The sequence below is a fragment of the Lonchura striata genome, chromosome 22 (genome assembly GCF_050655825.1).
Source record: "Lonchura striata isolate lonStrDom1 chromosome 22, ASM5065582v1, whole genome shotgun sequence".
Classification (NCBI taxonomy): Eukaryota; Metazoa; Chordata; class Aves; order Passeriformes; family Estrildidae; genus Lonchura; species Lonchura striata.
The window spans coordinates 4,022,554-4,037,673 of record NC_140724.1 but is presented as its reverse complement, the minus strand read 5'-3'; the positions used below and the strand labels follow the sequence as shown (position 1 = coordinate 4,037,673).

The 15,120-nt window shown below is 46.1% G+C and overlaps 1 protein-coding gene across 4 annotated transcripts in view; it reads right to left on the bottom strand.

The window, feature by feature from the left end:
- DOCK5 (dedicator of cytokinesis 5) overlaps window positions 1–15,120 on the bottom strand; it is an 85,746-nt gene that overhangs the window by 51,743 nt on the left and 18,883 nt on the right. For all 4 annotated transcript variants that reach the window (XM_085559227.1, XM_077789239.2, XM_085559226.1 and 1 more), the window contains 7 exons: window positions 8,781–8,821; window positions 7,358–7,413; window positions 5,957–6,053; window positions 2,317–2,465; window positions 1,477–1,612; window positions 1,161–1,318; window positions 445–526 (listed from right to left, as the gene is read on the bottom strand). In XM_085559227.1, the coding sequence (XP_085415353.1) occupies window positions 445–526; window positions 1,161–1,318; window positions 1,477–1,612; window positions 2,317–2,465; window positions 5,957–6,053; window positions 7,358–7,413; window positions 8,781–8,821 (719 nt within the window). The remainder of the gene's footprint in view (window positions 1–444; window positions 527–1,160; window positions 1,319–1,476; window positions 1,613–2,316; window positions 2,466–5,956; window positions 6,054–7,357; window positions 7,414–8,780; window positions 8,822–15,120) is intronic.

Below are 15,120 nucleotides of genomic sequence, written 5' to 3'. Positions count from 1 at the left end.
CATTTCTCTCTGTGCACCTCCTGAAAAATCCTGAGAGGGAGAGAAATGTGCTGCTACAAAGTTCCATCCTTTCTGGGTGGTAAAGAAGAAACAAGGAGAGTGGGAGGGAGGGGTTTTGTTGGGCTCTACACAGGTAAAAATTGTGGCCCTCTGGATCTGGAGGGAGACCACGAGGGGGATGGAGACATTGTAGTGCCAGGACACAGGGAATGGCTTCCCACTGCCAGAGGGCAGGGATAGAGGAGATACTGGGGAGAAATCCTTCCCTGGCAGGGCTGGGGTGGAATTCCCAGTGAGCTGGGGCTGCCCTGGATCCCTGGCAGTGCCCAGGGCCAGGCTGGAGCACCTGGGACAGTGGGAGGTGTCCCTGCCATGGCAGGGGTGGCACTGGGTGGGATTCAGGTCCCTCCCAACCCAACCTCTGCTGGGATTCTCTGAACTTACAGTAAACACAGCTTGGAGGTTGTTCAGTTTCTCAATTTCTTTAGGCATCCCATTGCTGCCCCAGCGAACCAGGTAATTTTCACTGCAAAGAAAGGGAGAAAAAGCAAATTTTAACAAATCAACACCTGACATCTTCATTCCCTGGCAAAAGCCCAACAGCATTTTGACCTTTTAGGAATATTTGACCAGTCTTTTATCCCAAAATGCCTCTGGAGTGACTCACTTATGGAGGCAGATGGGGTGAGCCCTGGCAGCTGCTTCCCTGGACAATTCCCACTGCGTGGCCACACCTGATAAGTGCAGTGGTGGACACAGAGTGTTCCTGACACGGAACTGCCTCCCTGATAAAGTTCCTCATATCCTCCCCAACTCTTCAGATGTGAACTGGCACTGACTGGATGGCAAACAACATTTAAATCCATGATTTACTGGGAAATAATTAATGAAATGTTTCACCAAGGCTTGCAGCCACAGCAGGGAAAATTAACAATATAAAAAGACAATGTGGGATCAAAGAAATACCTAGCTCTAGGCAGGACAGTGCCTGGACTTCCTATCTCTCTGAAATTCATTCCAAAGTAATTGGAATTAATTTTCCCCCACTGGGGCAGCAACCAAGAGAACTGGAAAACATCTGCTGGATCTCCCTTCCCAACCTGCTGACTTCTACGAATGGTGACTGCATTGCATAAGAATTTCCAAAAAAAAGCCCCTACCTGATGAATTTGGAGAGGTCAGGGTCATAGAGGCTCATCAGCAGCTCTGCATCTTCCCCAATGTTGCAGACAAAGTTTTTGAAGTTCACATAGAGGCTGTAAGTGTGTGTGGAGTTGAATATTGGCTGTCCCCTGAGGTCCAAACTCTGCTGCAGGGACTGCAAAGAATTCCGTATTTCCATTAAATTTTATATTTATATACCAACAGACACAGGAGAATTTAGTTCTGCCGCCAAAGAAGCACAACGTTAAGAGGAATATAAAAACACGGCGGGCACAGTGACTGAAGAGGCCACACCAGGGACAGCAGAGGTACCTTCTCCTCCTGGATCCTCTCGTCAATCCTCTTGGATGCAGTTTCATGGGCCTTGAAGAGGGAGATGGTGCTGGTCTCATCGGGGTCCAGGATGTTCCCATTGTCATCTCGGACAACCAGGTCCAGACCCAGGATCCTGGACAGCCCCAGGAGACAAAATAAAAGAGTCAGAGTGTGGGAGCAGCAAAGATCAAATCACTGCCCAGGCTGCCAGTGCCCAACATCCCACTCCTTGGAACAGCCTCACTCACTGCTGGCTTTCCTGCCTTAAAAACCTCCTCCCTCCCATTTGCCCATTAAAGGCAGAAAGAATTAGTCAGGTAACTCAATCCTAAAACGACATCTCCTTTATTCCTGCTTAAACGGCTTTGTTTCAGAGGTGGATGAATGCCTACCAAGCTCACAGATTGCAGCTGATTGTTATTCTTTCCATAAGCTTTTTAATTCACTTACTGGGCCTGACTCACAGCTGGCAGGCAGACAAGTGAGTGCTGGGGACTGCAAAGCACCCAGGGCTGGGCTGTCCATGGAACCCTGCCCCTCAGCTGCTGATAGAGCATTTCCCCACCAGCATCCCGACCAGGCACGCGCTGTGCTCCGAGGGAAAGGCCACCCCGTGCCAGGAATTGTGCAGAATTAAGAGAGGAGAATTCCTGCCAAGGCACAGAGATCTGTGGCACATCAAGAACCAACTGCTCCACGTCCACCTGCCAGGTGGCCACCTTGTCAGAGGGACTCAAAGCTGCCACTTCACCTAATTTCAGCCCAATTCAGTGCCTGGTTCTGCATTAAGAGCCTTCCCCGGGGTTTGGGAGCCTCCAGGTGGAGTTTGGAGCTCACCTGTTGCCATAATCAATCTTGGCTGTGACTTTTTTCTTGAGCTCAGCCAGTTCATCCTTGGGCAGGGTCCCGGACAGGATTTGGGATCTCCACTCTATCAGGCTGTAGGTGAGCTGCTGGACATGCCTGAACTGCGTGGTTTTGTTGTTCTGAGGCAAAAAAAAAAAAAAAAAAATAGGCAATTTTAATCAAGGAAAACCTGGAAACCTTAGCTCAGCAACCCTTGTGAAATGTGTGCAGCTGCAGAACCACACAAGTTTTCTTTAACCAAAAATACCTGGCACTTTGTAACACACAAGATCAGAGCCATGCAGTAAATTCTGCAGCACTTGGCACTGCCAAGGTTTAAGTGCCTTTAAGATATTTAAGTGCCTTTAAGGGCTTCACCTTTCCCCAGGACGTTATTTCAGAAAAACCTCACCCACTAAAAATAGACCTCTGGTGATTTCCAGCACTTCCAGACTGCTCTGATGGAGGTTTTTTATAAAAGGGACAGAGAAATTATGCTAAAGGACCACAACTGAATAAGGACACTGAAAAAGCCCCGCCATCCCTTCAGTTATCATCTCCAATTAATGAAAATACTTCCCCTGCCCTTTACTGGTTGCACCCTCATAAAATCAGTCCCATACCCACACTTTGTTCCTGCACCTCCAAGCTCCAAGGCTGTAATTAAATTAAACATGGATACGTGGTAACCCACCCTGTTTGTGGCAGCATGTGCTCAGATAAATAAGCTTTTAGAAGTGTCAGGGAAGACGTTGAACCCATTAAAAAGGGAGCCCAAAAAAAGGCTTCACTCTCTGCCTGCCACCTCAGTGGGGCAGCTCCTGGGAGGATTCTGACTCTTTTCACAGGGAATTGCCACAGATTTGAGTTACTGGCACAGTGATGAGGTGATTCAGCTCCAAAGGAGAAATTCAAGTGCACATCAGGGCCTGGTTTTGCACGGGGATCCCGAAGCCCAGGGGTTTGGTTTGGGTCACATCTGCCCCTCAGCCAGTGGCACCTTCTGGGGTTCACTGGGGGCTGGAGCTGTTAATGGTAAGCTACAAACCCCCTGCTCCCACCCAGCACAAAAAGAACCGAAATTCAATTTTCTCCCCATTCTCTTCTCCGCAATGGACAGGAATGGTGTCAGCTACTCGTATTTCCCTCAAATTTAAAGGTATGAAAACAATCCTCCCTTTGATTTGGGTGAACACCAAGGTGCTGACGAGGGCTGAGTTTTCAGCTCTATGGAAAGGATATTTGAGATATATTTCATAAATAAAAAAAAAAAACCCTTATGTTCTTGTGTAAAACAGCTTGCTAAGAAAAGGCAATTTGTTTGAATTTTCAGAGCAGATCTCAATTTGACCTGAGTTATCTCCACAGATAATTCCTATTAACTAAACCAATTAAACACTCTCCTCAGTTTTGTATTTATTTTGCACTGCTGCAATGAAACCCACAGAAATTAAAGAAGTGAAATTAAATGCTGCCAAAATAAAAAATCCCCTCATGTTTCCCTTTTCTCTTCAAATGCCTCCTTCCTCCTTTATCTTTTTAAAAAATTCTTTTTCTACATACTGCAGGGAAAATAAAATAAACTCAAATCCATTTTAAACCACAACATTTTCCAAACCTATTTTAAGCCTTGTAGTGGTTAAGCACAGGAACATGAAAGATTTCTGCTTGTTAAAATAACAGATTGTGAGGCTGGGATCTGAAAGTTATTCAGAAATAAATATGCCAGGAACAAAACTCTCTTTTCACACAGTAATACCAGCACGTAGAGCTTCTCATTAAATTGAGAGGGTGGAACAAATTCTTGTGGCTTTGTGGCACACAAACACAACTTATTTGTGGCCTGGTGAAATTTCCAATAGGAAAACTTGCTGTGGGTGCACTGGGTGATTAGAGCTCATTTAAAACTCACCCCCTCTTCTTAATTAAAAGTATTGGAGCACGTCTTGTGCAGGCTGAACTCAGAGAAAAATCAAGTTTGACTCTTTAGTGTGCCTTTAAAATAAAGGAACTCGCTGTGGACTCATTTCCTTGAGCAAGAAGCTGCAGGACAGTCCTCAAATCCCTGCAGTGGCAGGTTAGTGACACTGCTGAGGGGACTCTGTGCTCAGGGATTTATTTAGGACAGGAGAGCTCCTTCCCCACCCTGCTGAGAACCCCAGACAGGGGAGGCCTTGGAGCAGCCAAGGAATTCCTCCTGTGGGGCAGCTCCTGCTGGGACAAGGACAGGACCCAGGAGCAGCTGGGGCTGTGCCAGGGCAGCTCAGGCTGGATTTTGGCAAAGGTTCTTCCCCCAGAGATGCTGGGCACAGCCCCGAGGCTGCCAGAGCTCCAGGAGGGCTGGACAGCCCTCCAGGGGTGCCCAGGGTGGGATTTTGGGGAGTCTGGATCAGTGATCCCCTCCAGCTCAGGATATTCCATGATGTTTTTGACAACTCACATCTCCCCCCACAACACATCCCTGAATTTTCCCTGCTTCCCAGGGGTGCCCTGGCTGGGGATCAGCCATCCACAGAATCCCTCCAGCATTCCCAGCCCAGCAGAGCCGTGTCCCAACTCCAGCTTTGTGCCCGCCTGGGTTTTCCTGCCTCTGCCCCAGGCACAGGGCGCCCTGCAGAGCTGCCACGGGCTGATGTTATGGTGCTTGTATCCCCACTCGTGTGCTCTGTTTATGTTTGATATTCTGTCCTGTGCTTTCAGAATGACTCTGAAAGTGAAGGTTTGTTTTGTCTTGCCCATGGTCTGTTGTCTAGAAGAGGCTGGTGCTGGCTGGCTTGCTTTTGCTTTGTTTGCTTGCTTTTGCATTAGTTTATAAGCAGTCCAATTCTTTCCCTGGACTGTTCTTTTTTTTCCTTTCCCTTTCCAGAATATCACTCCAACTGCTCCAAACTGGGACATGGGAAACACAGAGGAACACCGAGAGCCTGCGCTCTGTGATCTGCAGCAGCCATCCACATTTCTCTCCCTCTCAGGATTTTTCATAGAGGTGCACAGAGAGAAGTGAAAGAGAAAACAATTTCTAGTTCTGCTCCTTGTTTTTCCCATGTGGAATGTGTTTGGAGAATTGTTTACCTGGGGTGAGTGCTTGGTTGGATTCTGGTGAGGATTGTTTGAGCCCGATGGCCAATCCAACCCACCAGGGGCTGGGCTCTCAGAGAGGGTCACAAGTTGTGTTAAGGTCAGAGAAAGTAGTATCTAGTTTTAGTACCCTCCTTTTTCTATAGTATATTAATGTATTTTAGCATAGTTATAATAAAGAAATCATTCAGCTTTCTGAATTCAGTCAGACTCAGCATTTCTTCCCATTGGATTCTCCTGCATTTACAATAATCCCCAGCGCCCAGACCCAGGCGACCACTCCCAGGAGAGACTTTCTGGATTTGTCATCTCTTCAGAGTGGTGAAAGAGTTTAGTTGTCATCAGTGCTGTTAATTTTTTTTGGTGCTGGGGAGGGTTTTATCTGTTAAATAAACAGGTTTTTTTCCACTTCTCTCTGTGAAAATTCTTCCCAAACCAGGTGGGTGGGGAGGGGCCGTGTTTGTTTTCTGGGGGGAATCCTTCCAGAGGTTTTTCCCCCAAATTTGCCCTAAACTCAGCTCAGCTGGGCACAGAGCAGCCCCCGAGAACTCACCACGTAGAGCTTGTGCCAGATCACTGCCCACTCCCGCAGCGTGGCCGTCAGCTCCTGGCCCAGGGGCAGCTCGCTGGGAATCACCGTCTCGTGCTGCCTGCGCAGAAACGTGTCACACTCGGGGTTAAAACTTCATGGAAAACACCCTTGGTTGAGAAACACCACAAATGGGACTCCAGAGGAGTTGATTTGCACACAACTCGCTCACACGTGGTGTCAAACCATTAAGCTCTTCTCAACACAGCCATCATCCATTCTTAATGCAAAAATGTCGTGGTTTGACGCTGGCACAATGCCTGCCCTTATGAAAATGCAACCTCTCAACTGGATGCTGTGAAATGCAATCAGGAAACAGAGCAGAGCTGGCTTAATGTAATCACAAGGGAAAACTTTATTAAGCTACTACTACTATACTATTATAAAAGAAAAAAGAAAGGGGAAAAAAAAACATACAAAATTTAAAATGAAAACTTTTTAAAACATTCTTCTTCTCACTACCTAACTACAATGAGACACAACCTGGATCCCAACCAGGTTCTCACCTTCTAGATAATTAATACTCAGTTTATTGAGGGAGAGAGGAGCCTTTCTTGTGCCACAAACCCCCTAAGGAACACAGCTGCCACATCCTGTGCTTCTATGCCACACATGGCACTGCTCGGAGAAAATCTGCTGGTGTAACACTTTCCTTTTTATGTACCATACTCTACTCTTTGCTTCTGATTGCAAAAATTATTATTAAAATTATATTTAACACACTTTTACATAAAACAATAGTTTACACTAAACATCTACTTTAATTTACCTTATAACTTAATACATGCTTTGTTCTTATATTAAACTACAACAAAAATGCTTCAAGCTCCTTTCACTCCTCTTATTCCCATCGGATCCATTCCAAACCCAGGATAAAGAGACAGAAACAAAGTTTGGACAAATCCCCACTTGGGATTGTAACAGTTACTTGAAAATAAGAGTTGAAAAAGAAGTGTTTTATAAAGCTGCTTCCTTTGCAGCCGCTGTTAACGAGCACAGACCCAAGGAATCCAAGGAGGAGTCATTTCCTCCAGTGTTTTCCAAGACAGGAAGGAATCCACGCTCCTGCTGGGCCCTTGGCTGCCTGCAGCAGGCTGTTAGGACTTCCAGGAGTCCCCGGAGGGGCTGGATGGAGCTGGACTGACCCTCCCCACTACTGACTCGTCCAGCAGAACCTCCTCCATCCTTCAAACCATCTCCTGCTCCCCACTGCTCTGCCCCGCCAGCACTCCGAAAAATGCAATTGTGCAGTGCAAGGAAGTACACGCTGGGCTCGTGGCACCCACAGCTATTTGAATTGCTTCTTTTTGGGTTTAAACGGAATGAAATTCCCTGGGTTTTGCTGCCAAAGAAGTGCCAACCTACCCCCGGTCCTTCACGATGGCCTCTTTTAAATGGATGTAAGTTTCTGGGAAAATGCCCTAAAAATAAAGAGAGAAATGAAATAAATCAATCCTACTGTGGGATAGGATGTGACAAGAAGATATTTAACAGCAAACAGGGGAAAGGAGTAAGAAATGTCCCGGTATGCCAGGAAAAAAGGACAGGGAGGAGCGACAGGTTCCACATTGGCAACTCAGAGCATCTGATTCCTTGTTTTACTCTAATGAACCTCATCTTCCTGCAGGAAATTCCTGAAAATTATCAGTAATTCTCATGAAATATTCCTGCAGTCCTCCGTCATGCTACCCCGTGCTCCCTAGAAAAGCTCCCATCACCAGCAGCTGCAGAATTTCCCAAATTCTTGTTGCTGCAGAGAAACCTCCTGGAAATGCTGGAATCCTTTTCTGCTCCCTTTTCTCTCCTCTTCACCCCTAAAGCCAGAGGCTGTGGGGGATTGAAATGAAGATGAAAAATTAAATTTTATAATTTTAATAAAGATCAATAAAGATTTGTAGGGAATGGGTATTTTTATTTATAGTGCTGTGGATGCACGTTGGGATTTATTGCTTTTTGATGGACATGGGTACTTTTGAGAACTTTTGATTTTTTTTAAATTATTCTTATTAATTTTTATATGCATAGGATTTTATAATAGGTAAATGCATATTTATTTTGCTGGTTTTACATTATACTTATAGCTAGTTACAACTGTACTTAGTTTTTGTCAGAAAGTACAGAAAGAACTTTTGGGTCACTCTGCCCTGTTTTAAGGTTTGAGGAGTCTTTTTTATTTATTTTTTAGTGTGGAAATTTGCATTCTTTTTCTCTAGTTGGGGTAGTTTTGCTAGGCCTGAAGTCAGTAGACTAAATAGCATATTTAGCAAGCTTAAAGTGGCACATTTTATCTAAATCTAAATGGATTTTTACCTTGTTAAATTTTTACTCTGTCTCAGGATGTCACCACAGGAGAGGTGCAGCATTCCTGGGGGAACCTGGATTTCCAAGCAGCCTCCAGCCCATGCTCCAGCAGCTTGGCTGAGAGCCAGGGATGTTTAATTTCTGGAATATCTTCCAGTCAAAACTCTGATATTCCCATTAAATAAAACAAATTCTGGATGTGCAGAGGTCCCAGAGCATCATGATAAAGCAATAAACCCCTGTATGGAGATGGGAGCAGGGAATTTTGGAAATTCCAACTGCATTCCTCACGCTTCCAGTGCAGGAATTCCCAACACGTGGCTCTGAACTTGCAGCTCAAGGTCATTAATTTCTGTCACTGAGGACAGGACACCACAGCAAGGAGTCCTGCCTGAGCTTCAGACAAGAATAAAGGAGTTTTCAGCAGCAGATGGGCTCTGGCGAGGTGTGAAATTAAAATGGGAGTCACCCAAAAGTGAGGTCGTACCTTCTTGGATTTATTCCGGAGCGTGTATCCTCGGTACCAGCCTGGCAAAGCAAACACAGATATTTGTACTTAATTATTTCCTGTTGGCAGCAATGAAATACGGATTGTGATTCTCACCACCTTTCTACAACACCAATTTATTGATTTTCTCATTTGGGATCCACTCCTGGGAGACACCTCTGTTTGTAGGAGCTGAGCTCCCTGCCCTGGCACAAATCCTGTTTATCAATCCTACCTTTGGGAAGATCTAAAAACTGTAAGAAGCAATAATTGTGCTGCCCAGGCCTCAGGAGCAAATGTTTCTGAGAGAACATTTCTCCTTCTTTGGCACCAGGGTTTTCACCAGGATTTCCATGGAAGGGATTGGGTTGGGAGGCTGAATCCATTTAATGGCTGAATTCATTAAAGCCCCTCCCAGGAGATTACATCCAGCTGAGTGGCAGCATCAAGAAGGCAAAGGGGTTTAAGGGAATAATCAGGAAAAGAAGAGAGGAGGGGAGGCTGCTTCCTCTAGGTTTATTTTCTACATTTTTTTGGTGTTTTTATTGTTGGTCCCCCCCCATATTCCTAAATTTATCGAAGATGGTCCCATAAAGAACCATGGATCTGACACTCCTCAACCATACATCAGACCTTAAAATGGTTTAATTAGTATTTTATTGAGTATTTTTATGTGCATGTGGTTGAATTTCTATTTATTTATTTTCTGAAGTGCAGTTTTGTGCCTTTTCTCCAGCAATGGGGAGGTACCTCCACCTCAAAAATTCCAATACTCCAGTAATGAGTTCAGAGGAAAGAAGAAATTCCATTTCTTTCCACAGGAGGAAAACAAGATTATCCATTGCTCATGGAGCCATGGATGAGGTCCTGGATTAGGGATGAGAAGATTTAGGTTCTATTTTTATCTAAGTTGCCATTAATTGAAGGGGAAAGCACAAATGACTCCGGGTGGGAGACAGAGCTCATTGGAATTTCCCAGGAGGGATTTTGATCCCAATGAACACGTTCAGCCCTTGGACAGAACCACTTCCCCCTGTTTCAAAGGGCCCCTTGGCCTTCCCCCCATTCCTGTAAAATATTTTGCAATCATTGCATAAAAGCACGTTGGGTCTGATTGTGCAAAGCTGTTTCTGCAAGCACCTCCTGCAAGTTCTGTCAGAATTCTGCTCCCACCTTCAATAACTTCATCCATCACTTCAACATGAACATCAATCTTTGGGCAGTGGTTAATTAACTATGTGATTTCTTCTTAAAGAAACCCCCAAAATCTGCTTAAATCTTCAGTGGAATGAGACTGTTTAAGTGTTTTGAGTGGTTTTCCCCTAGCAGAGATGGGCTAAAAACTGAGAAAGGTTTTGTAGCTGATGATGACAGGGAAAATTTCAGCTGCTCCAACACTCAGACTGAAATCTGAGTGAAAACAAAAAAAACAAAGCAGACTTACAAAGAAATGACTCGAAGTTTGGGGTTGTTTTGTTGGGGTTGATCAAGTCCTCAATTTTACCCTTCACTAAGTGGATTTTATGCAGCATGGAAAAGACAAACTCAGACTGAAATCTGAGTGAAAACAAAAAAAATAAGCAGACTTGAAAAGAAATTACTGAAAGTTTGGGGTTGTTGTTTTGTTGGGGTAATTTTAATGGATGAAGTTCTCAATTTTACCCTTCACCAAGTGGATTTTATGCAGCATGGAGAAGACAAATCTAAGGACAAGGCTCCGGTGATGATCAAGTTCTCCGCAGTGATGCAAGGCCAGGTCACGCGTGGGACCACAAGGTCCCTGTTCCTCCTCCTGCGGGGTCTGTCCTGTCCCACAGCACTCAGGGCATTGCTTCACCCTCCCCAGGGCTGAGCAAAACCAGGAACAAATTCAAGGTGAACTCCTTTTCAGCAGGAGCAGCACCTGCCAGGGGTCACGGTATGTGAGCACACATTCCTTCCAGCCACAGCGTGGCTTTTCCTGCAGTCCCCCTGAAATCCTACAGCTAAAAAAATAATGATAAATCCTGCAGATTGGGAGGGATTCCTTGTGTAAAAGGAAAAGGGGATCCAAGAAAAGAGATCTGAGAGCCCTCAGGTGTCCTACACTGATAGTTACTGGCACACAGAAGCATCCCTGGAAGTGTTTCCATCCCAAGGCCAGGTTGGAGCAACCTGGGATAGTGGAAGATGTCCCTGCCCATGGCAGGGGGTGTGACAGGATGATTTTAATGTCCCTTCCAACCCAAACCACTCAATGACTCCACAGACATCAGCTCATAGTGGAAGTATCTGGAACCTTCATTCACTGCTCAGCCTGTGGTTTTCCTCTGACGTCTTCCCCTATGCCCTTTGTCCAAGTTGGAGCTGAATTTGCAGGGATATCACCCCCTGATGAATCCCTGGCACAGGGGAGCTGCAGCTCAGAAAAATGAATCAATCACCCCCTGTGTCATCCCTGTCGTGTGATCCCTGCTGTGTTATCCACCCCTGTGTTATCCTGTGTGTTATCACCTCCTGTGTGATCCTGTGTGTTATCACCCCGTGTGATCCCGTGTGTTATCACCCCCTGTGTGATCCCGTGTGTTATCACCCCCTGTGTGATCCCTGCTGTGTTATCACCCCTGTGTGATCCTGTGTGTTATCACCCCCTGTGTGATCCTGTGTGTTATCACCCCGTGTTATCCCGTGTGTTATCACTCCCTGTGTGTGATCCCTGCTGTGTTATCACCCCGTGTTATCCCGTGTGTTATCACCCCCTGTGTGATCCCTCCTGTGTTATCAACCCCTGTGTGATCCTGTGTGTTATCACCCCCTGTGTGATCCTGTGTGTTATCACCCCCTGTGTGATCCTGTGTGTTATCATCCCCTGTGTGATCCCTCCTGTGTTATCACCCCTGTGTGATCCCTGCTGTGTTATCACCCCTGTGTGATCCTGTGTGTTATCAACCCCTGTGTGATCCCTGCTGTGTTATCACCCCTGTGTGATCCCGTGTGTTATCACCCCTGTGTGATCCTGTGTGTTATCATCCCCTGTGTGATCCCTCCTGTGTTATCACCCCCTGTGTGATCCTGTGTTATCATCCCCTGTGTGATCCCTGCTGTGTTATCACCCCGTGTTATCCCGTGTGTTATCACCCCCTGTGTGATCCTGTGTGTTATCACCCCCTGTGTGATCCCTGCTGTGTTATCACCCCGTGTTATCCTGTGTGTTATCACCCCGTGTTATCCTGTGTGTTATCACCCCCTGCGTGATCTCTGCTGTGTTATCACCCCGTGTTATCCCCCCCAAATCTTCTCAGGTGCTCTGACCATCCACCCCAGCTGCATCAGCCTGGCTGGGGCTCGGAAAACAAGAGGCAAAGCATGTTCAGAGCCTCAGCCCCAATTTTGGGGTGGGATTTTGGGATGTCTGTACAGGGCCAGGGTTGGACTGGATGATCCCTGTGGGTCCCTTGGGATATGTTGTGATTCCAGCCTTTGCAGTGGCAGCACAACCCAGCAGCAATTTCAAAAACCCTGAAATTTTGGCACGGTGAGGCAGCACAGGAGCAGCACCTGACTGCAGGGACTGCCCAGAGGGTTTGGGAGCTGCCTCAGGAGAAGTTTGTGCAAAAACTGCCCCAAAGCACACCCAAAATCCCCTTTATTGCCTCTGCCTGAGCCCCCAGAGCAGCTCAGCTCTGTCAGTGTTGTGTCTGGCAGCCCTGGCAGCAGATAACATTTCCTGCAAACACCAAATCCCAGCAGGAATGTTCTGGATCACTGGGAATTCCTGGGATGTGCTCCTGAGCATCCTGAGCTGGGCAGTGACAGCGACAACACCCAGGGGCTGCTGGAGCCAGAGCCTCTGGACAGCCCCAAAACTCCCCTGAAATCCCTGAGGAATGGCACTGACAGCCTAAGGAATGCCCTCAGCTATGGGTAAGGTAAGGTAACCCAAAAAGTGACCCACAGGGCATCTTCTAACCCCCAAAAATACCTATCAGCCTCCAAAAATGCTTTCACAGGGCTTCCTCCTCCCAGCCCCAAATAATTATTTTATAGGGCATCTCCCAACCTCCAAATCATGATTTCACAGGGCTTGTCCCAACCCTCAAAGATTATTTCACTATTGCACTATTTCACATAGTCACCTATTTCATTATTTCACAGGGCATCTCCCAGACCCCAAAAAATGACTCCACAGGGCATTTCCAGCCCCAAAAAAACTACACCACAGGGCATGTCCTAACCCCCCCCAAAAAATGACTTCATGGGGAATCTCCCAGCCTCAAAAAATGATTCCACAGGGCATCTCCAGCCTTTCCTCCCACAGAACCCCCGCCCTGGTTCCATGGAAACTTTTCCTAAGTCGAGGCTTGTGTGTCCAGATAAGAGCAGTGATTAGAGGAACAAAACCAGTTTTTATCAGCTCCAGTGGTGAGCAGGCAGCATTAGCATGAAAAGGAGCAGAAAAAGCCTCTTGTGAGAACATCTACCCTCAAAACAGAGCCACAGGGAGCTGGGAGCACAGCTCAGAGCTGATATCCCAAAAAAATACATTCGGGAATGTCGGAATCTGAGGTATTGATGATTCTGAGATTGTAAAAGTCTCTGTCTGTCAGCCCCGCTGCCAAAGCAGAAGCCAGAATTGGTCTGTGCTGGTTTCCAGGTTGTTTATTCTGTTTTTCTCTCACATGTTCTGCTGCCCTGCCCAGCTCTGTCCTGCAGGGCAGCGTGTGGGGCTCTGCCCTCAGTGGGATGTGACAAACATTCAATACCAGAAACTCCCTGGGCTGCATTTACAAGAACGTGCCAATATCTGTCACCTACGTTGGACAGTGTGTCCCCAGCCTGAACCAACAGAAAAATGCCAACACCACAGTGAGACATGGAGGGCATGAAGAAGGAGAAAAAGGACAAGGCACACCCAATTTCCTCCATCTTGTCCCCTTTGGACCCCTCATCTAGAATCCTAAAATTTTACTTTTGCACCCATGCCACACTTAATTATTACTGATATCAAACCCTCAGAGCTGGTAATTGATCCTGTGAGATTGAAAACTCTTTTCCATGGACAGAGATCACAGCCAGTGTCTCTGGGGCTCTGTCCAGGGGGTTCCTGAGCCCTGCCAGGGTCCCAGGGCAGCCAGAGGGAATTCCTGGATTCCCACAGGGAAGACACAAGAAGCTCCTCCCAGGCAGGCAGAAAATGGGAATGGAGAGGGTTTGAGGTGAATTTATGGGAAATTAGAGCAGACCCACAGCAGTCACCATCTCTGCATCTTCTCCTGTGCGCTCACAACTCTCTGGCCTGGATTTTTCTGGGAAAAGAGATTTTTGTTGCCCTGCAGGAATGCTGAGGTGCCTCGGGCACAGATTTCTGCTCCCCACTGATGGCTCAGCATATGGGAACAATCACGTTCCCCTCCACACACGAAAACATCCACGTCTTTCCCAAACTATTCACAGGCAATTTTCTCCTGACAAAGCTCCAAACTGGGAGACTTCAGGCCAAAAAAATAAAAAAAAGGTGCCATTTATGTACTCATTCCCTATTCCTGTCTCTGTTGAACTGATTATAAGAAACAGGGGCTAAACAATGATTTTAAAAATTTAAAACAGGGAGAAAGAATTATATTCCCCCAAATTCTGGGGAGTACAAGATGCCTCCTCCTTCTGAGGGAGTTTTCCTCCCTCTTCCCTGTGTCTTTTTGCAGAACCGTGTCATAAATCAGTGATTTCCCCTGGGCATTTCCCTTTTTCCCCTCTCCCCCACCACGGAATCTTCCTTCAAATCCATGTTGCTTGTGAAAATAATTGGATTTCTATTTTACCTTGGAGTTTTGGAGAGGGAAGCAGTGACCAGAATGTTCCTTAAAGTGATTGAATATCTCTGTTCCAGTCTTAATATTGAAATCTTTGTCAAAGAGTCAAATTTGATAGGGAGATTTGAAACACTCCAGTGTCATTTTAAACTTCAGAATAAGAATTTTGTTTACCCTGTGGTTTACATTAAGGCATTAAGAAAAATGTCCCAGTGAAGGACTAGGAAAACCTAAAAAGGGCATGGAGGCTCCACAACTGGAGCATTTTAAGAACATTTAATGCCAGTTTGTGATATTACAACTCAAAGCAACATGAATTATGAAATAATCAGCCCTTTCCCCTCCTTTTCTGCCATCCACTCAGGTTAAAAGCTCGGTTTTTTAAAAATGATCATTCTTATTTTCCAGCAGGATCAGTTCATCTCATGAGCACAGGTGCCTGGCCTGGCCCAAAGAAGAGCCAAATCAAAGAAGTGTGGGGTGAAAACAGCAGTGAACAGCCAGAATTAAATGTTTCTTTGTCTTTTAGTGAGATACTGGTGAAACCTTAC